The sequence below is a fragment of the Diorhabda carinulata genome, chromosome X (assembly GCF_026250575.1).
Source record: "Diorhabda carinulata isolate Delta chromosome X, icDioCari1.1, whole genome shotgun sequence".
Lineage (NCBI taxonomy): Eukaryota > Metazoa > Arthropoda > Insecta > Coleoptera > Chrysomelidae > Diorhabda > Diorhabda carinulata.
Window position 1 is genome coordinate 65678602 of NC_079472.1, and position 25646 is coordinate 65704247.

Sequence of the window (25646 nt, forward strand, 5' to 3'; positions counted from 1 at the left end):
AAAGAAATAAAAAATAAGAAATAAGAAAGAGCACAAGGTAAAAACCCAAGAGAGCAGAAGGACACTGTAGAGATAAAGTAGAATATTTTGATATTATATTAAAGGCCAACCAAGAGAATTCGTGGAACAACCGGCAGTAGAACAGAATGATGTTAAGGAACTAGAAGAACCTTTAGGCACAGAGGTATAATGTGAAATATGGAAAATGAAAAATAATAAAAGAACAGAGAGAACTGCATCTACAGATTCATAAGAAAAATTTTACACAAAGAGTGGTTATCAAATTTAGATTAGATCAACGCTGTCTATAAGAAAGGTGACAAGACCTTCTGCAAAAACTACTGGATGTGGCCTACAAAGTTCTGGTCAGAATAAGAAGAATATCTACATTTTTTGTTCAAGCACTACAGCCCTCAAAGAGCCTTGGCCTCGTCCACCACATTTCTCCGGTCATCACGATCCATCTCCTCACACCTAGCTCCTGAAGATCCTCTTCGACATCATCCAGCCATCGTTTGCGCGGTCGTCCAGGCAGTTGTCGGTCCTCGGGCGTATGCGGGTACGTTTTGGGCACCCCACGCTTCAAGTGGTCTGCACATGCTGGGGTCTTCATAGAACCACATGCTCTGCTCGCACACTGCGATAGATCCGATCTTTTAATTCGAATTGTTTAAATATGAACATGCAAATACACAAAATCTGGATATGTACAAAAGTGGTTCCAGATAATTTTGTAGAAAATTTCTATCTCTAATGTTTTGACACTTTTCTAATTATTTTCTCATATCCTCAAAATGTATTGAAAAAGTAATTTTTACAATAATTTTTAATTTTTACCAACGGATCAAATAGAATTAATTCAACATTATTAAATTATGAAAGCTTTAAATGACCTTACATTCAAAAATGCATTTTTGATAGCAATCGTTTAAATTTGACATAACAATCATGGTGAAAAAAATTATAATTAGGTTAGTATCATAAAAATTGAACTTCGCATGAAGATGAAATGTTGGAATGATGATTTTTTTTAATTATAGGATGTGATGGTTGTGGGTGAACCTTCATTGATGGGTGGAGAATTCGGAGACGAAGATGAGCGACTGATAACTAGGTTAGAAAACACCCAGTACGACGCCGCCAATTCCTTAGACCATGACAACCATGGCTTCCACGCTGCTGACTCGCCGATGCCAGGATCAAATTCGTGGGGAGCGGGAGTGGGGGATAGGGGCGGACCGGGAGGAGTCGGTTCACAACAAGGGAATACCCCTTCCAACCAGGACTCTGATAAAAAATCCCCGGCAGTGAGCCAGTGATAATAGTTTTTTTTTTCTTTATAAAAACAATGAGAATCTCCGAGTCAGTATTTTTTTATTGTACTTCAAGTATTTCAGTGGTTAGATTGGTTTTTTTTTAAATTGGACTTTTTTGACTAAAAAAAATGACATTTTTTTGTATACCAATGTTTTTATTAAAATATACGGAAGTAGAAATGAATTTCGACTTAAATATATGGCCTTATTAGATTAAATAAGTTTTAAATTTATTCTGAAGCCAACCAAGATATTTGTTTATTTTATAATTTATAGTAAAATTGTTCTACTTCCTGTATATGAACCAAATTTGTTATTTTGATAAAAAATTGCAGTGATTAATTAAATTTGATAAAGTTCCCCCAATTTTACTGTAATTTTCGCCAAAGCTTTTCCTTGATTAGAGAAAATAATTCCTTAAAGGATTTTTACCAACAAAGCTTCGTTTATCCCCCAGCCCCCTTCATCTTTACAAAATATGGCTTATGAATAGCTCTATAAAAAAGATTATGTACATTTTTCACATAAACTAATTCTTTTGGCTGTTATGACCCAAAATATATCAGCAGGAATCAAATCTATTAACCCAACCTGATCTCTTCCAAGTGTTCATGAAAAAATTAATCACTTTCATTCTTACTGAAATATTTTGGGTCACAACTGCCAAAAGATTTAGTTTACGTGAAAAATGTACATAACCTTTTTTATAGAGCTATTTATGAGCTATATTTTGTGTTTGAAACTTTTTTCTCTAAAATCAATATTTTCAGAAATATTTGAAGAGGGTTGGGGGCCATCAAGGATAAAATTCCTTTTGGAGAATATCTTCTCTAATGACGAACAAGCTTTGACAAAAATTTCGGCAAAATTGGGAATTTCATTCATTATTCACATAGTTTTTTTTTATTTTACTATTTTTGAAATATCGACTCCATCCTTCAACTTCTTTTGTTATAAATAAATAAATAACCAAACCGTTTGAGTTTGTGGTTGAACGGAATGATTTTTGGTCTGCCAGGTAAATCGAACTGATTTCAAAATAAGAAATTTGTCATTTCATGTGATGAGCATGTTTTTACTGCCCTAACAACCAATTTGTATATTAATTGTTTATAAAAATGTTCAAAATTTATTATTTTATCCTGTTCTTGAGTCTATTATATTGTGTACAATAATGTCTCACCTTGTGTAAATATATTTCTAATTTCTTTTTATTTCTAGAATGTTTTAATATGTTTTGGTTGATTTTAGGTCTCTTCTGATTGATATCAAGTTTTTTGAAATAAGTAAAAAATTGACGTTCCGACAGAAATAAGTCAAAATGACAATTTTTTATGTTTTTTAAAATTAATTTTCTATCTAAAGAGGCTTAAAATTAAGAAGATTTATCGTGAAAATGAATTTCTATTTTATGAATCTTAATTTTTTTAGAGAATGTTTCGTTGTTATTCCCCTAGTTGAAATAAATCATTTTTTAGTCATTTTATTAGCATTTTAACAACAATTTGTGTCATTTTCTAATAAATTTAAATTTTGAACATTTTTATATGAAAAAAATGCTGTAATTATTTTTAAAATAAATTTTAATAAAATCCCTGCAATGTCTACTTGAGAAATAATCGAGTAGGTGAAATTTAGTGCAAAAATGTGGTATGAATAGCAAATTGTTTTGTCTTTATTCAAACTATTGTATCATGAGAGTATTTTTTTTTAATTTACGGGCGTAGAAAAGTAGCTTTTAAATTCCATTAAAAATATAATATTTCAATATTAAACCGACTACTGCTACCTGTCTACGCCCCCTTGTGTTGTGTACGTAATTTAAACAGAAAAAAAATACAAAGGGGTACATCGTAAAGTTGATTTTTTAAACAATAAATGTGTTTTAAAGTTTTTATAGATTTTATGATGTAAATAGTTTTTTTATTGAAATATTAATGTATAAAAAAACGGTTTCCTTAAAAGTGAATTGAATTAAAAATACTTGAAGTATAAAACGGAAGTTACAAGAAATTCAGGAAACGAGTAAAGGTAATCAACATTATTTTCAATATGAATACAAAAAATTGGTCAAAAGGAACAAAATTACGATAAAATTATAAATTGTACTAAATCAGAAGAATTGATCTGTGGAATTAATCATTTCCCTCCTCAAAAAAAAACTGACGAGGTCATAAAGAATAAGTAAATGTCAATTCGTATTAATTATAACAAACAGTGGAATTCATAGTGTTACTAGAACGTATAAAGAACCAAAAGTACAAAAATTATGAAATTATAAATTTATTATTTATATTTTTTTGAAAGATACTAAAAACTAAACATCTAACATCTTCAATCAATTCAATAAAGGAACTGAAAAAGGATTCAATGAATAAGGAAATTCACGAAATTTTTAAAATATTGGAAATTAAAAATGTATAGTTTCCCTCATGAAAAAATGAAAAAAACAACAACAACAACCAGAGGAGTCTTAAAGAAAACGTAAATTATAATTTATGAAATTTCAAATTTATTAGTTTTTAGATAAATATTCAAAATGAAAACATTCATCATTCCACTCATTAAGAACCGAAAGACTACAAACAATAAGAGAATGATAAAATTTACGATCTTATCATTTTCTTATTTTTTTTTTAATGTATATAAATATAAATAAATAAATAACCAAAAGAATGCCATGCTAAAGAAGCTGCAAACAATCCTACTGAAATCCCAGCACAGCTTACCAATGATCTGAAGACTAACTTCGAAACCCTCATCCAAGAGCAGTACATAACATCCATCCATCTACTTCTAACCTGCCCCTAAACTTTTTGAGTAGGAGAGAAGTTGGAACAATAAGAAGAATTCGCATCAATCATACAAAACTTACTATTTGCTGGGTTTAAAGTTACAAAGTTCTCTAAGAGCCTCCAACTGCTCGTCTACGCAAATATTGTGGAGAAGGTAATTTTTATAATTTTCAATAAATAGCTCTCTAATTAGAGACAGTTTATCAATCTACTATCTTTTGTCATCAAATCTAATGAACTTCAATAAAAATGTAAACCTACTTTTAGTAAATTTTCTTTTTATGCTATTCTACAATTCACTTGTTTATTAATCCCACAAAAAATTAATCTAACAAAAAGAATACCATTTTAATAAAATTTGAAAAAAATGTTGATAGAATCCCATGAAGGAGGCTTAATATTTTCTAAATTTCTTGTAACTCGAACAGATAGCCAGTGACGTTTTTATTTTCCATTATTTAATTATTTTCGACGAGAGAATTAAAGAAGTGCAAGACGAAGATTTCTTTTAGGAGTGAGATAAGAAAAATAAGAGACAGTGTGCTAAGAGTGAAAACAAAAAAATACTAAATTAATTGAAACTTGATTGTGCTGACAATGCTAAAAATGGACCATACAGACGATTTGTTTTAGTGTTGACATTACAAACAGGAGTCTACAGTCGAGGCGAACTTTATTTATGATATAAATATTATTTGATTATCGATTTTATTGAATATATTGTTTGATTTAATTTATTTGTTAATATTAAATTAAATCATCTACTACACTACAAAAACAGTTGTTATTTAAAAATCGTTTAATTTTGTGTTTAAATGTGACATTAAGATCAAAATCTACCTTGTAATTAACAATTACAGTACTAATGTATTTGTCAGTTACAATGCTGTAATTCAAATTGTAACTGCAACTTCCCAAGGTAAAAAAATGAAATTTCTTAAATCCCATGGATTTATGCTACTGTACGAGTAGTTAATTAGAAAATTCTTATTTTCTTGTAAGTTTTTTTGATATTTCATACAACTAAATTGTTTATTACAAATATGTCAAATTATTTGAAATCTTTTTCTCCTCATCTTTTCATGTTTTATATATAGATTGGCGCATATTTAAAAAATAGATTAAAGAATAAATATGAAAGGTATAGTTGAAATAAAACTAAGGAATTGTAAAGTAATAACTGAAGTTTATTTTTTTTTAAATAATACCATCTAAATGATTATCCTTTCCACGATAGTACTCCTCTAAGTGCGAACGGGAATTATTGTAAACTTTTTTTGGTGATGCTGATGTAATTGCTCTGCCATTTTACCACGGGTATTCTCTGTACTATACTTTGTATTTAAAATATTCTTGCCTTCCTTGTCATGTTCCCTAGGTAGTCAACGTGGTCCTTAAACTTCAGTCCCCAGTCTAGGTTTTTACCTTTGTGATCTAGATGACTACTTCTTTCACCATATCTATACTGTCTTCTTAGTTTTTCTAGTACCATGGGGATTGAGGATTAATAGAAGATATCTCTTACTGTTGTTTTTCTTTGGTAGTTTTTAATTATTAAATTCTACACTTTTATACTAAAAACCTTTTAAATGTATCCTAAAATAAACTTAGGTAATTTGAATTTTTATTTTCTCGAATTTTATCAATTCGGTACCATTTTGGTATGGTATAAAATATTTCATTCAGTAAATTTCACAAAATAGCCTTGCGACTTTCTATATTCATATCATATTAAATATACAATGTAAAACATAAATAATAAGTCTGTTGTTACTTTGGCAGTTCTTATATTATGATTTTTTTTAAATATTTATTTGCTTTTATGTTTTTATATTTATATGTTCACGAAGTTCGCCTAGACTGTCTCTATTTGCACCGGAAACAGTGCAATTTAAAAAATAAAATTGGTTTCTTTTCGAAACCGCCACCATATGTACCTCTAATGAGTGAATGCGAAAAAAAAAAAGGTTTTTGAATGGCAGCTCATTTGTACAGTAGTTTATAACATCACACTGTATGTTGTTTGTGTTATGAAACACATTTACAGACACACACACATAACACACACACACAGAGAAAATTGTCCAGGTATATTGTGTAAGATTAGAAATTAATTATTAAATTAATATGGTGAAATTCTGTTGTCTTTTTGTTCATCGAATTTACTTCTAGCGTTTCAAGACTATTTAGATAATTTGATCGATTGGTATATATGTAATATAATATTTTATATTTAGTTCTTATGTTTATTCGTTTTAGCCAACCTTTTAACTAAGAATTTTGATAAGGTAAGTCTTGGAATGAAAATTATATCCCGTGATTTGACTTTGATATAAGAAATTATGAAAAATGTATTTTTCTGACTTTCCACACGTTCCTAATACCGGCAATCGTGGCAGTTATGGACGTTGGTTGGGGTTACAGTATTGGAAATTGGCAGGAAACGAAGTATATAATGGGGACATCTGAAGTTTACATTTTTTCCAGTAGCTGAGTAAAAAGTGTAAGGTATATCCTTATTCTGTAGCGCGCCAACTCAAAGTAGTGTATGTTTTACTCTTTATTCTAAAATTAATTTTCCAGCACTCTAAAGAAATTTAAGATGTTCTTAGATATGATCACAAATACCAAGTCTTCCAAACTATCCTTTGTAATAACTTATATAACTACGATTAAAGATTTTGTGTTCCCAAAAGGCTCATTATTATAGTACTTATAGTGATGGCTACAAAATGGATAAGTAGGGGCAAGAATAAACTGTTCAAAAACCAAACTCGTTATCAAAATGGACTCAGAACGTCCATTTTCCAGGTGAAACATGCGCATATTCTTACATGGGCAGTTCAACGTAACTATTGCGTGTTGAGGTTGGAAGCGACATGTCCTGACATAGTCATGTGATCGATTTAGTCAAGGCAGCTTCATAAAAACTTGGAGCCCTCTTTAAGGCCAAAAAGCTTTATACACTACAATAGCTTCTAATCCTCTATAAGGCCCAGATTCGTCCATCTTTGGAATATTGTTTGCACATTTGAAGCTCGGCCTCCAAGCATAATACCCTGAGGATGCTCGACTAAATACAGAAGAGAACAATTCGACTTCTAGGAGATCCAGAGTGGACCCCAAACTTGGAGAACTTAGTGCATAGAAGAAAGGTCGCTGATCTGACTCTTGTTTTATCGATACTACTAAGGCAGATACTCTTCCGAGTTGTCCAACATAATCTCACCCAGAGCAGTTTTTGCCTACTCGACAATCAGACGTGGCTCATGAACACAGAGTTCACGTGCAGAAACCCAGAACTTCCTTATCAGGACTCATTTCTTTGGAGAAGCTTAAGTCTGTGGAATCGGCTACTAACACGTCTTTCCCGAACAGTACAACCACTGCAGGCACCATTCGAATTACTCGAACCAGAAACATACAATAAGACCCCAGATTTGAAATAATCGAAGAGATTTCATTCTTATTCTATCAATTGGTCCCAAAAGTTCCCATCATTGGACACTGGACACATTGAAAAGACTCCCGATAGCGCTTGTCGTTTCTGCAAGGAAGCAAAGGAACGTCTCCCTTGTGAGTGAAACATTTTGAAATGTAGTTGCTACTGCTACCTGACCGTTAAACATTTCTGGGTGCACGATAGATCAAAGTGTTGCGAGGTGGATTTACGACCTTTACGCACTGACTCACATATCCAACGTTTTGTTTTTAAGTGTTTTCTTTGTAGATCCAAACTAAAAGCATCAGCCTTTGATGAAGATATTTATATCATCACCCAAATGACATATTTTATATGGTAACAAATATAATTTTATTAAGTAAATAAAACGAAAGCATATGTAAATTTATCTATTATAATAATAATAATTAAAAAAAAGTTCATATTGACAAAAATATATTTTATTAAATTCTAGATAACTTGGCTTGTATATTTTTCAGCTTATTAATTAACAGTTCTGTATTCGGTTTACTGTATAAGTTGGATAATAGAGCCACCACCGTATCTTGACATAATGAAGTGATTCTCCTCCTAAAAATACACAATTAATCGAATTATAATCAACATTTTTTTTTTATTCATTATTTCTAATAATGGTAGAAGATGAGAAAACCTTGAACTCAAACTTAAAACTATACAATGACAGTCTACAGATAATGATTATAAACGAACAAAAAACTAAGTCAACAATAATAAACCAAAAGATAAAATTAGAAGAATCATATAAAGAGCAGGTCGAAATACCTTGCATGACATCAACACAAGAAGGAAAGTCGGAACAAGATATAAACGAGAAAATTGGAGGAGCTGGAAGATTATTTAATGCAATTAAGACAGTTTCTAACCAAAAAGGAAATACCAAAACAAATAAAAATATATGAAGTACTAGCCACAATCATATTGACACATGGATCAGAGACATGTACACTGACACAGAAACAAAAAAGTAAAATACAAATTACATAAAGAAATTAGATTTCGAAAGAAAATAGATAATAAATCAAGACATGGCAAAATAAGAAAAAATTTGAATTTAAAACCAATTCAAAACAAAAGAGAAGGAGAATTTAGGTGGTTTGGCTATGTATGAGATTGGGAGAAGAAGATATATGAAGCACGAAATATACAAAAACAAGATCGTAACACCGAGGAGGAGATGGGCAGAAGAAATTAAGATGGCAGGGAAAAATCGAGAAATAAGATGGCAAAATATTAAACAAAAGAAACAGAATAGGGAAGAATGGACACTGATGTGGAAAAGGGAGCCCACTATATATAGACTCAACTCCGAAATGCCCTGAAAAGGTAGAAATGTTTCAGAATTAAGTAATTATACTAGAGATAGAATAAGATCGATTATTATTAAAGTTAAAAAAATGTAAACTTACTTTTCAATGCTGTTGTATGTATCATAGTTACTCAGAAAACAATTTATTAATGCGGCAATGGCTTCGGATAAGTGAAATTCATTCTCTTCCAGTTGCCAAAAATGGTCATTAACTGACAATGTATTTAAACTGAAAAACAACAAAAATTGGAACAAAAAAACACAATTGAAATATTAAAACTTAGTTTTAATTTTATTATAGTAGACATCAGTTGAAGTTATTTAAAAAAATGTCTCAAATTGAGTTTCGCGCTGTTATAAAGCTTTTCACTAAAGAATGATTAACACCAATATAAATCAAAAATAGAATGGAAACTGTTCAAGGTGACTTGCTTCCATCTTTTCAACAATTAAAATTGGTCTAATTTGTTTCGCTGGGGACGAGAATCATTTAAGGTGAACCATCTTATGACGGTGACTACTCCAGAAAAAATCAAGAAATAGTTCTTAAGTTCTATTCGCCAGATTTACTTACTAAGGCAGTTGCGTAAAATTTTATCAAAAAAAAAACGGACAAAATCAGCCGAGGTGTGCGCTTGCTTTATGACAATGCAATGCAGCGCACACGGCTTCACTTTCCAAGGCTACTGACTTCACAGAGATTGAGCACCCACCATATAGCCCAGATCTGGCACCGTTCAACCATTAAACATGCGTTGTACAAACATTTAGTCTGTAAGGATGTAGCATATTTTTATAGTGGCATAGGAGCTTTAATCAGACGTTACGAAAAGTGTAGCGGAATAAAGGAAGAATATATTGGAAAATAATCAGTTTTTTTTTCAATTGCGACCTTTGATTCTATGTGAAGCTAAAAAGTTATGGACTTATCAGCCAAAAAAAAAAAATTATTTTCATACTAATTGGAATAAAAATATTATTTTATTTGTATAAAAAGAAAATATGTTTTCTCTTAAATCACCTTTATGTCCCATGTTTCCAACAAATATAATGTGATTATTAATTTTTTATCAGTTTTATTTAAATTACAATTACTTTTAATGTCATTTTTCCAAACAAATCTTCGCATACTATTCAAAGAAATAAAACTTTTGCACATTTTCCAAATTTAAGAAAATAATAAATAAAATTACTATACTTACTTGTTATAAACATTAATCAGACTTTCAAATGGAATATTCATACTTTCTAGGGCAGTCGGTACAAGTTGTTTGTCTCCTTTCAATTTTGCATTTACTATTTCCAATTCGTAAACAATGTAACCTACAAAAATGCGATACTTACAACAACATTAATTGCACATTAAGTTACTTACTTAATGGGAAGCAGTTGACTGATTGTGCGTATTGTTTAGCCAATTGTTTAACTTTATTCAAAAGCTGACACACTTTGTCGGTTCCAGTTCCAAAAGTTTTCTTCAATTCTTCTGTTAAAATTTGTTGCCATATAGATTCTATTAGATTTTGATCGGTATATCCGGCACAATCGATAATAGCTAATTGGCATTCTAATAATTTAAAAGGCTCAGCGAAATTTTCATATAGCTGAAAAGAAATGTGATAAAAGCACATTAAAGAAACAAGAAATTTTAAAATATATCCTTGAAAGTAGTGCCCTTGGCTTAATGCACTTTTCCCAATGTTAAGTTACCTATTAGTCGAAATAAATGTGGCGTTAAGTTACTACTGCTATAAAAATTTATTTACCCCTAATCAATTAATGAGATTTTTATATTCTACTCAAAGTTTATCGGCACTATCTATTTTTTTCAAAACTATTGAAAATGCTACATGTAATGGTTAACTGTTAATTGAAAACGCCATTATTTTGTCCCAATAACTCTACACTCTTTTTAAAACACCGAAAAAGGACAAATAATGTGCTTCCCGTATTGAGTACTTACTTATGAACGATATCAAGATCAACTAAAAAAAATATCAAAAGTGGACAAAACGTACTGGTTGCTTTGTAGAAAATTACTCATGAATATCATTAGAGAACAAAATAAAAGACAGCAGTAACTCCAATATGGATCTAAAGTATAATTTCATAGTTAGACAAACATGTGAGCAATAATAAAAATCTCAACCAGATAGAACAATAAATACCCATATATATTAACCAGTTTTGTAGCTAAATCGAAAATTGTGATTGCTATCGATAAAATAAACATCTCAAAATTAATTTGTAAAAAACCTAGTCATACCTGTGATATTTCGTAAAGTCCGGAATTTAAAACGTTAATGGCTTCTTGCGCGTTCGGTATTTGACCTTGTAAATTGATAATAGCATTTAAAATTTGTTCTTGTACTTTAGCAACTTCCATTCTATCTTCTAAATCTCTAAGGAATACGCCCAAGTATGGGGCATAACCTATTTTATCACTGCGCATACACATGATCGCTCTAGCCAAGTACGACAGTCTTTCTTTAAATAGTATATTCACCCTAAAGATAAAACAGTAGAATCAAGTAAAACTTGTATCATTTAGAGGAGAATAGAAAACATATGCAACATAAATGAAACACAAAAAAAGGTGGGACAAAGTAAATCGATGCATGATATTGGAAAAGAAACATATCCATATGATGAACATAAATCAGAAAGAAAGCGGAGGATGCTAACACCATTAGAAAATAAGAGGAGAGACCAAGAAATGGATGGATCGAGGAAAAAAAAATGAAAATTAATTGATAAAGATAATAAATGACAGTGAGCAGAAGAAGATATATGAACAAGAGGGATTAAAACTATCATTTGACATCTGGGAATGTAAAAAGAAAAATATGATCTGTTAAAATGGGTACTAGACATTTTGAAACAATATTTTTTTTTTATTTAAACATACATAACCCCGCATCATCTATTAAGAGTTATTAGCAGGGAAGACATTTACAACATAGTAGTATAATTTATAATAATAAGACATTAGATTTTAGATATAAAATTTTTCTCTCTAAGATAACATAGCACTTCTTTTCCGGATGAAGAGGTAATTGATCTCAAACTTTTTCCTAGCTTGTGTTCCTCATTTTGAGGACATTCGATTAGTAGATGTGAATCTAATAAATTTATAAGTAGTAGTAATTGTACTGGCGCAAGTCCATCAAAAAACATTATATGTATGAAATCTTTTAAGACCTCGATGCCAGTTTTCATATATAGAAAATTACACTCACTCAATTAGAACAGAAAACTTTTCACAAGAAACCAATAAGGAAATAGTCCACCCAACTAACAATCAAGAAATTGGGAGAAGAAACATCTTTATGATAAACAAGCCAATTGTTATAGAATCAACACAATGTCATTGTTTATATTATTGTCCCTCCTAGTATGTAATTTCGACTGGTGTTGCGGATTGAGGACTCAAAATAAAACTGTCGCAAGAGTTTTTTTAAACGTTTCGATCTTTTATTTGATTTTTAACAAGCCTAAAAATATACGGTACATTATAACTCATCTTTATCTTCGTCAACGTTTGAGTTATAATGTACCATATATTTTTAGACCCAATAAAGATTGAAACGTTTGCATTTTAAAAAACTCTTGGTCAATTTCATTTTGAGTCCTCTACACAGCAGTATCATTCGAAATCAATACAATACAATGAGAAAACTATGCAAGAAGTTACAGTACCCCAACTGGTCTAATCAATCTGTATTCAAAAGGCAGAATTATGCTAGCGAAAATATAAATTCCAGAGATGCATGGACATGTTCAACCCATAACACTTTTGCTAAAATGTTCTACAGGACTTAGCATCGTTTCTTTAAATGTAATTTCGATTGTTTAATTATAGTCTTCCTGAAGGAATGAATTAATGAGGATATTCTTATATTGTCCCAAGCCACTAAAATACAGATATTTCAAGATTTGTTCTCAGAGACTTTCAGGACGAAGTACCAAAGGAGGGATGGAGTATAATGGTATTTCCCCGACCCCGAGTATTCCAAATGTAATAAACAATATCTACATGGGTCGCGCATTCCAAAACATGGATCAAGTGAATGTATTGGACTTAGAAAAACAATGAATCAATGTACATAAGAACTAAGTTGGAATTTATGGAACCGTTGGTGATATTTATACTGAACACATTGTTTACACCAACACTCACAATTACACTGTCTGGTTTACCCCCCGTCTCTAAAGATGAAAATTTGGTTATAGAAACGCGCGTTAGACAGTATAATTGTGAGTGTGGTGTAAACAGTGTGTTCAGTAACTTACATAAGAATTCAATAAATTTATGAGCCTCTTCACATATTAATTTGGCTAATTTGAAAAGTGACAAAAAGTAAACTATTATTAAAAGTACGTGTTGAACAATTTTAATGATACAGCACTTACCCAGTACGAGAAGCAAGATTATTTAAAATTTTAGCAGCCGCAGCATGATTATTTTTATTTTCGTAGTATTTCCAAAGGAGGTCCATCGAATCTATATTATTAGGATTTTTAGCAGCAGTTCTTTTAAGGTAGGTTTCCAAAGATGAATTATGTATTTTCAATAAATCGCCCATCATATTTTTGGCTACTAACCAATCATATAAAGAAATATGCATGATTTCATCTGGCGTATCCAAAATATCGTTGATAACTTGATTTATCTACAAAAAAGGAAGAGTTTAATACCTAAATTTATGATTAAATAAATTCAACACACCACATATCCGGCTTGTGATTCTTCCTTACCATCTAATATTAAGGACTGATTGTTCGAATAATTATAATTTATCGACGATTCTCGAGTTTGGTTTTGCTCTGTATATAAAGAATCCAACATATTTAACAAATGTCTATAAATTTCCAATCTGAAAAAGAAAAAAAAATCCATGTTTTTCTTTGTCTCAGTTAAAAAATTACTTCCTGGACCTTTTTAAGCTTTCAATATAATTACAAATAAAATTGATTGAAGTTGGTAATATAACAATCTTTAAAAATAATAATGTAAAATTGCCTATTTATTGCACACCTTCATTACCCGATACCCGAGTCTCAATTTGTAATGTCCCCTGTTCTGACATTATAATTTCCAATTTAAAATTAAGCAACATTGCACGAATGAAACCCAGTCAGAGATACAACCTCTTGTGTTCTAGTTAAGTGATACAAAGTGTCCCTCATTTTATCCTCCATTAACGTATCGCCTCAGATTACCTAATTTCTGTCTTGTATTAATGTGATTTGAAGAATCATAAATTTACCTACCTAACTTCAAGTTATTATTGTATTCGTTAAGATTTAGTTTACACTGATCGCTCCTAACGGGAACCAACGTCATAGTTAAGTGTATCCAAGTGTCCCTTAGATACTTGAAGTTCCATTCCATATCAAATTATTTACTATTATTTTATATTGTTGTGACTCTAACGACAATAAATATGATTATTAAAAGCTTTTGTGTACAATAGGATTTTGGTATTTAAAGCGGTTTGCAAACAGATACGAGGTTCTTATTAGTTTGGTATTCATCGGATTATTGAAAACTAGTGTAATTAATTATTTTCTTACATAATAAATAGTTTGTTACAAAGTAGTCATATGGTCAACTATCATTGACTAGCCCGAAGATACATTACATCCTCTATTTTAGAAGATTAAACAATTGAAACATAAAATATTTGTTTACCTTTCCTGGTAAAAAGCGTATCCTTCTTGATCCCCACTATTATCAGCGGAGTTGTAGTAATTTTCAGCAATGCTATCGGGGTCGATTTTTTTGGCAAAATGGGCACATAATTCAATAACGGCTTTATAAGCTTTCAAATTGCAAAGTTCTTTACAAACGTCATTTATATTTAAAGTGGGTCCAATAGATTTACATATTTGTACTGCGGAATAGATCATTTCTTCTTTATCGTCGATATTTTGTGTAGTTCGAACCATTTTCAGTATTTCAATTGCCTAAAAAATATTTTAATGGTACGTTTAAACTGTACAGCTCATTTTATTATAATAAATCAACAATGCAACTATTTTTCCTATATTTTTACAAAATCAGTAAAAAGATGTCTAGATATTTTAATATAGAAAAAATGTTATAAGTTTCATTTTTTACTAAGTGTAATGCTTCTCTTATTAACCATAATTCTATGGTTAAAAGGTTATGAACCCAGACATAGTGACATACAAATATAAAATAGAAATTTAAAGAAACACGAGGAAGATAATATCTAGTATGATGAATGTAAATTCTAAAAACAGTCTTAATATTGAAGTATTGAATAATGATAATTACGACACGTGGGAATTTCTAATGGCAACTTTATTGGAAGAAAAATGTGTCAAAGTATTTATACAGAAAGAGTTCCTTGCAAGTTATTACGATGATTCGAAAGAAATGGAAATTGGAAGAAAGATAAGAAAAAAAAAGGAATCTCTGTACAATTAATAACTCACAAAAAATGAAGGGCATGAGACCGAGGGAACGAAGGAATCGAACCAATTCTTCAAAGAGTATGATGACATTATTAGACAATTAAGAGCAGCAGGTTGTGAACTAAATAAAAATGATATTGTCTCCAGCATCTTTTCAAACAGTGATCACACTACTGGAAAATATACCAGAAGAACTTTCTCTAGCTTTTTATGGAAGTATGGTATGTAAAAGACAAAATTTGGCTTATCAACCTATAACAAAAAATAATGGTAGAGAGAATGATAGGAAAAATAGTTTTAGAGAAAATACTCACTTTCGAAAACGCTACATCTTCAGTTCTGTACAATTGAGGACAAACTTCTCTTAATTTGCTGCTTATTGAATCAACAGATGCGTTATCTCCCAAATACGAATGGACCAATGCAGAAATGAGCAACGAGCATATGTCGTGCCTATAAAGGAACAAATCTTTAAAAGATGTGTTCAGAAGGATTTGTTGTTCATTTTCCGGAAGAGATGCTATTAAAGAGTGAAATTGGTGTTCACACAGAATACGCCATAAACCTATAAAATACAATAAAAGCCAAAATGAAACATACATTTCTTTTTGGGTTTATATTATAGACGAATTTTTAAACGTATCTATAGTTATGATATTTTATTCATATATAAAATCCTACAAAGCAGATAAGAAATTTTTAACTAGAGATGAATGAAAGCGATTATGAATAGACTTATATGCAGACTATTTAGGCCCATAGCCTTGTAATTTCTCTCCACTTCTTTCGGTCCCTTGCTTTTACTCTCCAGCTCTGGATGTTTTTCTCTCCAATGTCTTCTTCTACTATTTTTCCCCACAGTTTTTTGTTCTACCTCTTTTCCTCTTGCCCTTTGGTACCTTCCATGCAACTTGTTTTAAAAGGCTGTCTTCGTCCATTCGTTCTAAATAACTCCTCCATTGTAACATTCTTGTCTTTATAAACGCGATGATGGGTGACTTATTGAAAAGTGTGTAGATTTCATGGTTTAATCTTCTGTCCTATCCTAACTCTATCTGCTTTCCTCCAAAAAGTCTTCTTAGTATTTTTCTTTCCCAGATTTCCAATTATTGTCTTTCAATGTTAATATCCTTCTAAGGCTGTCTGCACAGCTGTTACTACTACACCCAAATACATGAAATTTTTTACTTCCTCGAATTCTATTAACGTCCCATTATGTTTATATACTATGAAATTGTTTTCTATTTTACTTCCACATTTATTCTTTATTTCCATCAACTTTGTTTTGTCATTATTGAAGTTTAGGCCTATCTCTTCTGCAGCTGTTATTGGTTGTTTTGTGGTTTCTTCAAGCTTTCTTCTTTTTGCTATCAACGTCACATCATCAGCATAAGCTAAACATTAATTACTTCCGTTGAATATAATATCCTTTCTGTTGATACTGGTTCTTCTTATCATGCCTTCAAAAACTAGATTAAATAGTACCGTTGATAGGGTGTAGCCATGTCTTAATCCTTGTTGTGTTTTGAAAGGTTCACTTTTCTTGTTATTAATTTTTATTATATTGGTCGTTTCCTCTAATGTCATTTTAACTAGCCGAATTAGTTTGTTTGGAATTTCTAGTTCTAGTAATATTTGGATTAAATTTTTTTTGTTCACACTTTCATAAGCTCTTTTGATATCAACAAAAAGTATCTGTATTGGTATCTTATATTCATAATAACCAGTAATCAGCTGATTTATCATAAAAATTTGGTCGGATGTTCCTCTGCCCTTTTTAAACACTCCTTGGCACTCCTAACAATGTTTCTGCGTATATTTCCAATCTTCTTTACTGAATTGATGCGAATATTTTGTATGTAACGTCTAGTAAGGCTATTCCCCTATAATTTTTACACAATGTTTTGTCCCCTTTCTTGTAAATGGGTAATATAATGGCTTTTCTCCATGCTTCTTGCATTTTCTCGGTTTTCCAGATCTGATAAAGTAAATTGAAAATTTCTTTTTCAATGTTCTTCGCCATGTTTTATTTGTTCTTTTGTTACTCCATTGTCTCCGGGATTTTTATTGTTTTTCATCTTATTCATCACTTCTTCAACTTCTTCTCTGTTTGGTAGGGCTGTAAGCTGATTTTCAATGTTTTCTTATTTGCTATTTCTTTAAGTGCATTTTCGATTTAAAGTATTTCTTCGAAATATTCTTTGCATCATCTATTTTTTCCTTCTTCCTCATCTACAAGATTCCCTTTATCTTTTATATTTGTGGTAGTACTCTTGTTTTGTTTTTTTATGTTTTTAACATCTTTATAAAAATTTTTAATTTCCTTTCTTTGATAATCTTCCTCTATAGTTTTTATTTGGTCTTCTAAAGATTCTCTTTTTACCTACTATATAGTTTCTTTACTTTTTTCTTTTATTGTTATATTCACTTATGCTTTTCTCATCTCATTTTTTGTCTAAGTTTCCTTTTTTGTTGTATCTCACTGTCCAACTTTTCTTTTTAGTGATTTTCTTTGTCTGAGATTTTTTTTCATAGAGGTTGTTACTGCTTGTTAATTTTTTCCTAGTTTTTTTAACAGTTAGTGTGTGGCTTTCTACTCGGCTGCTTAAGTATTTTTCAATGTCTATCGTATGCTTTCTTTCAATATTTTTTCTCGTCAAATTTGCTTAATCTTTATTTTTGTTATTTCCATTTTTTTATTGTAATTTTAACACCTACCATAAAGTGATCCAAACTTATGTCTACTCCACGATATTATAAAATAAATTAAATTAGTATCGTTATCGCTACTGAAATAAATGATTTTAATTAATTTAATGTTTGGTAATGAGAAAAGAGCTATATAATGGCTCGCGGCAATAAGGAACCTTAGCTACAATTTTAAAAATTCCGCGTTAGGAGCCCAGAAAGTTTTCCAAAATATTACATATAACAGTTGATAGATACCTGTACTATATTTAATTACTTATTTTTCTATGACGAATATTTTCAGAATTTTGTGTTTAGTAGGGTCTGAAGCCACATTTCAATTCAGATGAATCTTTAAAGGATGAAGGTTACCTTCCTGGTGTTATTGGAATTGAAACCGGTCCATCTTTGCCGAAACAGAGAAAGGTAAATGTATGTGGCTCACGACCCTTCTGTTAAAATTTTTATGGCTTATGTTTTTATTTGCACCAAAACTCTTTTTTTTTTCTAAAAAATCCAAATATGTCGTATAAGATAGAGATATGAGACACGTCTCAAATCACCTCAAGGCACTCAGTATAAAAAAAGATATTTTGCAGGTGCTGAAACTAGTATATAACTATATAATATATATAGACGAAAAATTGGGGCCAATTACAGAATATTGAAAATTTAGAAAAAGCAGGAAAAGAGGAGTATTATTCATAAAACCAAAGGACACTATAGACAATAGGGTGAAAAATCGTTATTTGTTGAAGCCAGGTGGACAAACTGGTTTGGCCGCAGCTTAAAGGGCTGATTTAGTGGAAATATCCAGCAGTGAATTTGGGTTTCCCCTAACTTCAGTAGATGTGAGGTACTCTGTTACAACCAAAAATGTAATAATTGAAATTTTTTCTTACAATATTTTTTTTTCACTTTTCTTACAGTATTGCATTTTACTATTGTCCTTTTAAAAGAACATGTCATATAGGCAGCTAATAAAAAATTTTTTTACGTTGAGACAGATTGGTCTAAAAGAAGTTTTTATCATTTCTGTTTAAGTATAAAATACTTACTACCCATCAATTTGGGTTTTTAAGTAACAAATGCACAAATGATGCTATAGTCTCCCTCCTTAATAATGTGTACTCTAGCCTAAACAGCTATCACTCCACTGCAACAGCTTTTTATGATTTTTCTAAGGCTTTCGTTCGTGTTAATCATAATATTTAATTAATAAATTGCAGTACTACAGTTTCAGGGGAACACCTCTAGCATGGTTAAGTCATACCTTACCAACAGAAATTAGCTTGTAAGGGTTGATACAACGATGTCTTCTTGCAAGCCAATAGAATGTGGAGTGCCTTAAAGATCAGTACTAGACCCATTTTGTTTATTGTTTATAAACGTTTCAATAACTTAAGTTTCATCATATAAAAATATATTGCTGCCTTTTATATCAAATAACACCACCATTGACGTCGTTGAATCTGTAAAATTCTTAGGGCTTGTTGAGGCCAATTTTATCGATATTTTGTAAATGTGGCTTAGGCACGTTATTGCATCGAGCACTTCAACTATTATATCAAAATAACTCACCCAATATTTGACAACAATGGGATACAAATATTTTCAAAGCGTTCAACGACATTCTCTCTTCTAATTGGGCATCTTGTATTGTATGATTCATCCTTGTAACATTCATAGACGTATTGTTGAAAGTAACATTTTGAATTTGGCTCTGGCTCGTATTAGTTGCCGAAAGTTGAGTATTTTTTATAAGGAAATTGTGTAAGGCTGTCAAATTATTCAAGATGAATATACAATCATCTCCAGTTACGGTACTATAAGTCTAAAATTGAAAATGTTATTTAAATGTCCGTAAAACACATTTATATCTATACTTACTGTTAAATTTTTTCCATCTAAAGAAAGTCTATCGACAGTTCTGCGCAACCAAATCGGTCTCAATATTCTACTTAAATACAAATATAGTCCATTATGTTTGGCAGAAAATATGAATGGAGTGGATAGATCGTAAGTAGTAGAAGTCGGTGATATTGTTTGATGTTGATACTGTGCTGATTGAAATTGGTGTGGGCTCGGTGTCGAAATTATTTGTGGAGCAAAACTTGTTCCGGAAACTAAAAGATATTAAATATGTATTATTACGATAATTTTATTTGAAATTACTATTATTACTTACACATATTGTTGGACACCAATTTAGGCTCTCCTCCATACAAAAAGAAAGCTCTAGCAGCATATTCGGCTACCTCCAGATTATCCTCATTTTCCAATGATGCCAAAATTAAACAAGTAGCACAAGCTTGATCTTCCTTTTGGATTGCAAAGAACGTTTTAAGTGCTTCCGTATCTTGACCGTGACTTTCTTTTAATATCTGATTCAAAATATCGACAGGGCGCAATTTTATGAAAATTTGAACGCTATGAGATGTTAGTACTATGTACTTTTTAGGTGGTTCTGCATGTTGTCTAACTACAAGAGGAGGAGCTTCTTGGTTGTCAGGTAATTGTAATGGCATCGTACTTCTCACCTAATAAAAAAAACAGACTTTGTATAATACCTTCAAAATTATATATAAAACAGTTCAGATATTTCTGATACTAGATATTCTAACAAGAATTGTTTTGGAAAAAAATTTTTATTTTATCTGAATATAAAGTAAGATTAGCTAAATTCGCGACAAAATTTTTGGCCAAAAAAGGGCTCTAGTTGGAACCATTAGAGTAATATCCAAAGCAGTCAAACATTAGAAGTTTGTCTACTCTGCTATATAATCAGAGAATTGTACCCTGGCAATTTATAAAACCAAACCAAATAAACGAGGAGCTATACAAAGTATAAAGTGAAACTTGATAAAAATAATGAATAATGGCTACAGGAAACTATTCAATTTCGTAACAGCAAAGAATGTGGAGTTGATGTATTAGATAAAATGGTTAGAAAATTTATAGTGAAAGATAGTTCTTGTAGATGGCCTCTTAAAATATTTTTTCCTCTTTAAAGAAATAGCAAGAATACTAATATAACAAAAAGAGTTGTTTCAATAAGCAGAACAGTTTGCTACCAAGCTATAACACAATAATTTATCAGAACATCATTACTTACTATAAAATAATGAAAGTCTTATAGGATTTACTATGAATTTCAATTTTTGTGAAAATAATGTAAGTTTCAAAGGTCCTCTTATTTTCATCATAACTCATTTGGTAGATATTTCTGAGTACTTTAAGCAGTATTCAATAAGTAAAAAAATATATTAAAAAATTACAATAAATTAACTCAACTTAAACTAGTATTAAAGGTTTTTTTAAGGAAGGAATTTATTCGTTTTTTTTATCAGCCTCAATTTTGGTAATGACAATTTACAGTTTTTTCAATTATTTATGAAAAACCGCTTTAAAACATGCATTTTTTTCAATAAATATCAAAATATTTAATTGATATATTATTAGTATAATAGTCTTTAGATGTTAATTTATTATCTTACTTTACAGTTAAAAAGATATAGGCCTGCAGATCTGAAATAGAGAAATTTTGAACTTGACTAGTTTCCTACCAGCAAATTAGTCTCTTAGTCAAAAAAGTAGCTAAACAATCTAAAACTTTAATTGCTATTAATTAAATAATTATATTACATATTAATGTAGGATAAGAACTGGTTTTTCTAAAGTAACAATTATATTCAACTACATACCTCTGATATAGCCAAAGCTGGTCCATCCAAAGTTACAACTGAATAAGCCTCCACTAATGATGGACTAAAGGGAAATAAATCTGAGCTCATACACCAAAGAACATCTTTTTCGTTAACAGTTGAAATCAATACCAAATTTCTATCTCTATAATGTGACACATGAACCGCTCTGGGTCTGACTGAAATGTTGGCCGAATATCCTGGTGGCAATCTTACGTGAGCTAGAGTTAGAGTGTAGGGTCTTTGGTTAGGTTGTTGGTTAGAAAGACTTACTACAGTGAGATAAAATCTAACTCCAGTCTGGGATACTGCTACTAAATTAAGATTCGCTGATTCAGAAGCTTCAATAGCTGATATACTTACTATCGGTCGAAAATTTTGGCTGTCCAATGTTCTGAAATAAAAATTTTAAGAAATTTGAATATATTACAAAAGAGAAATATATGGACCTAGAATCAAACCATGAAATTCTAGTTATATAAATTAAAAGACATATTTCTTACTTGACTGTACTCATAGCTTGATTAACTAAGGTAGTTTGTGACATTTTAACAATTTTAGAAAAACTAGTTCCTTTTTCCCCCAAATCACAAACTTCGATGGTTCCTTTTTCTGTTAAAGTGTATAATATATGTCTACTTTCATCTATAGAAATTTGACAGATACCATCTTCTTCACTTAATGCTGCATTCAAAAATGATGGAACTAAAAATGATAAGGTGCTAGTAGAAAGATTGATTTTCTTACAACGTTTTCCAAACCATCCACTTTCAGCCTAAAATAAAATGAATTCAAGATATATGCCAACAAAACATTTCTTTTTTTAATTAATACATAAATGAATTGAAATGTTAGTGAAAAGAAAAATTTTTCTATACCAATATTATAAAGCTGACAAGATTGACTGAAAGCTGAAGACTATATAACATCACTCTATGACCTTACAAAATTTAAAAAGCTTTGAATTATCAATGCTATATTTGTAGTAATAATTACCTGATAAGAAATTTCGAATAAATTTCCTTCCTTTGTTCCATAGAATATCCTACCATCCTCTGTACTACTTATAATTGTAACTGTTGCACCGTCAGTCGTCAATGTGAATACTGGGTCTGGTATAAGTTGGATTTCATCAGTATTTTCAGTAAAAGTTACACCTAAAATAAGTTCAATTGTTCAGTTTGGTATAATAAGAAGTAATAGTTATTTAGGTAACTAGTTATGAAAAGAGCAATACTGTTCTTTAAGCGTAATATTTGCCAAAACGAGTGCCAGCACCTACAAATATAAACAACATTTGGTCTGTTTTGAACCGGATCGAATCAATTTATAATTGAAAGTGAAACATATTAGTAAAATCAGTTGAAAAAAAAAACAATTTGGTCAAACATCTCTTCTGAAAAATCAAAAGACAAGCATTTTGAACATCTACCCCAGAATCAACAATTAAACGGCTTCCTTACCAAGAAGACGTTGGCAATTCGTTAAGGTTAGTGGCTCAATTCCTTTTTCATTATTTCCTACCAAGACAATCTTCATTGCGTAATTTTACTTGTATTTTGATATTAAATTAAACTAAAATTCAGGAAAGGCGACAATACCTTCTCGTTAGAATCGCAAATTTTAGACCTTAAAGAAATTTTTGGAACTTATAATTCAGTAAAAACTGATATTGAAGGGTTAATGTTCACACCTACACAAAAACAAGATAAAATAATTGCTTTGGAAGAAGAAGCCAATAAGGAAAGACACTAATTCTAACGTCGCAAGGACTTCCTCTAATCCTAATTCAACCATCATAAATATAAACAAAAATGGTACTAATCCAGAAAGCAGCACATTCTTAACACCTTTACCTCTACCAAAATTCTCTAGTAATTATAGCAATTGGTTCTCTTTCTATGATTCTTTCAAGGCATTAGTACACGATGATACAAGTATGCAAATTTTATTATCTTCGTGATTGTTTGAAGGTCGAAATGGCACATACTAATGAATCATTAACCATTTCTAATGATAATCACGAAAGTGCCATTAGTTTGTTAAAAAAACATTTTGAGAACAAACGACTGATAGTGCACCCACACATGTTAATTCAGGTCCGACTTAAAGGAAAATTTTAAAGGTATGGATTTTTTAGGAAATAGAGTAGCTCCAGATCAAAACAACATTTGCAAAGAATATTAAAACATAAAGATAAACTTACACTGCTTTAGTTTGACTTCCGACTAAAAAAAAATATGGAATATAAATTACCAAATAAATTTATGCTACAGAAGAAAGAGAATATTGTACAAATGAAATGTCATAAAGAAGCTAGAATTATCAGTTGTTTCACTCCAAGTGAATATGCAGGAAACATAAAAACGAATATTGTCATATACAATTTGAGAGCTTAAAACATTTCAAAGCAGTTACTTAAATTCTAAAAATTACTGTGTAAATTTTTTAGTCTTATCTTATAAACTAGACAAAAAAAGGAAATAAACTAAAGTGAACCAATAAAAAATACTATTTGACACAAGTAATATTAGAGACAAAGACAATAAGTTTTTGATTTTGCAAAACGATGTATAACATTTATGGTGTCAACTATGGCGAATGTGCAAATGTGCAAACATGCAAGTCCAACCATTCTCTTCTACTCTAGTCCACAGCTTTAGATGCTACAAAAAAAACATCTCTCTTCACTGGTGTTGCTTACTGGCAATGTACACAAAACTTGAAGAAGTGTGTGGATTATCAAGTAAACAAAACTTATTCAATTGCCAATTTTTATTGTTTGGAGCAGAGCTCTTGGAGAACGTTCCCCCATGAATCCACCCCTAATGTATGAGCTTGTAGATTTTTTTAAGAGATTAAAATTATTCATTTACAACATTTAATAATGAAAAATATTAAAAATGAAAATAAAAATTACAAATAAATTTAAATATTCACTTACCTAATACTATGATATCAACAGAAGTTGCCAAAACGAGTAGATATTTTATAAAGGAATGGAAAACTCCAATTTTAGGTTTTACCAGACCCACACATACAATGGTTTCATTTATACCATCAAAATATGCTAAATCCGTATTTTGTTCATATGTCCATACATAAATATCACTGTCAACAGTTAACCAAGCTCTGTTTATTTCACAAAACAATCCCATCATACAGTGACATTGCACTCCTATTATTAATGGGTTAAGGATATAATCATTTAGTTTAAGTAACAACACAAAGTAAATTTGATAAAAGTGAAGAACTGATACTTGTTAGAAAAAAATTACTTATTTAAACCTGTATAATAAAAAATTAATTAGTATATATATATATATATATATATATATATATATATATATATATATATATATATATATATATATATATATATATATATATATAAAAGAAATAATTACAAATAGTTAAAGGATACGTGCAAAGTGGTCAACAATTTCTGATGGCAAAGGGACATTATTCACGCATTTTATTTGCGTCATATGGTTCATAACGTGTGATACCCCACTAAACGTTGGATAGTCATGATCTGCAAAACCACTAGCTGTTGATCCATTCTGGGGATTTATATTCATAAAGTCTATCAATTTTGGAGAGTTACTATCGAGCAGTAACGCATTATCTATATTTCTTGAAGTCAATTCCATTTTTTGGATTGGATTTTCGGTGATATTGTATGTTGATGTCTTATTCATATTATCGGGTTGCTATTTAATCTTACAGTTAAAATTATTTTTGTAACCACAGTTCCTTGTTATAAAATTTTGAACTTAAATCAATTTGTATTGCTAATTCTGTAAACTACCGGTTCATTTTAATTTAAAATATAGTTTAAACCAAATTAACGTGATAACGACTCAACGGAACAAGCAAAAATGACAAGTTTGAATTTTTTGACTAGAT

General features: G+C 30.4%; 2 protein-coding genes across 3 annotated transcripts in view; one reads left to right on the plus strand and one right to left on the minus strand.

Annotated features, from left to right (window-relative positions):
* The window catches only part of LOC130901410 (LIM domain-binding protein 2), a 95827-nt gene extending 89580 nt beyond the window's left edge, over nucleotides 1-6247 (plus strand). For both annotated transcript variants that reach the window (XM_057812802.1, XM_057812803.1), the window contains exon 9: nucleotides 1041-6247. In XM_057812802.1, the coding sequence (XP_057668785.1) occupies nucleotides 1041-1319 (279 nt within the window). In that variant the 3' untranslated portion in view covers nucleotides 1320-6247. The remainder of the gene's footprint in view (nucleotides 1-1040) is intronic.
* Nucleotides 6248-7947: 1700 nt separating this feature from the next.
* On the minus strand, nucleotides 7948-25623 carry LOC130901409 (nuclear pore complex protein Nup154). Its single transcript, XM_057812801.1, has 17 exons — nucleotides 25162-25623; nucleotides 24682-24915; nucleotides 22734-22894; nucleotides 22241-22512; nucleotides 21738-22131; nucleotides 20222-20573; nucleotides 19924-20159; nucleotides 19615-19867; nucleotides 15660-15910; nucleotides 14597-14871; nucleotides 13631-13778; nucleotides 13315-13574; nucleotides 11168-11408; nucleotides 10277-10505; nucleotides 10104-10224; nucleotides 9002-9130; nucleotides 7948-8144 (listed from the first exon to the last, which is right to left on the minus strand). Exons 1-17 carry the CDS (start codon nucleotides 25436-25438, stop codon nucleotides 8018-8020), a joined length of 3960 nt encoding a protein of 1319 aa, XP_057668784.1. The 5' UTR covers nucleotides 25439-25623; the 3' UTR covers nucleotides 7948-8017.
* Nucleotides 25624-25646: the final 23 nt, after the last annotated feature.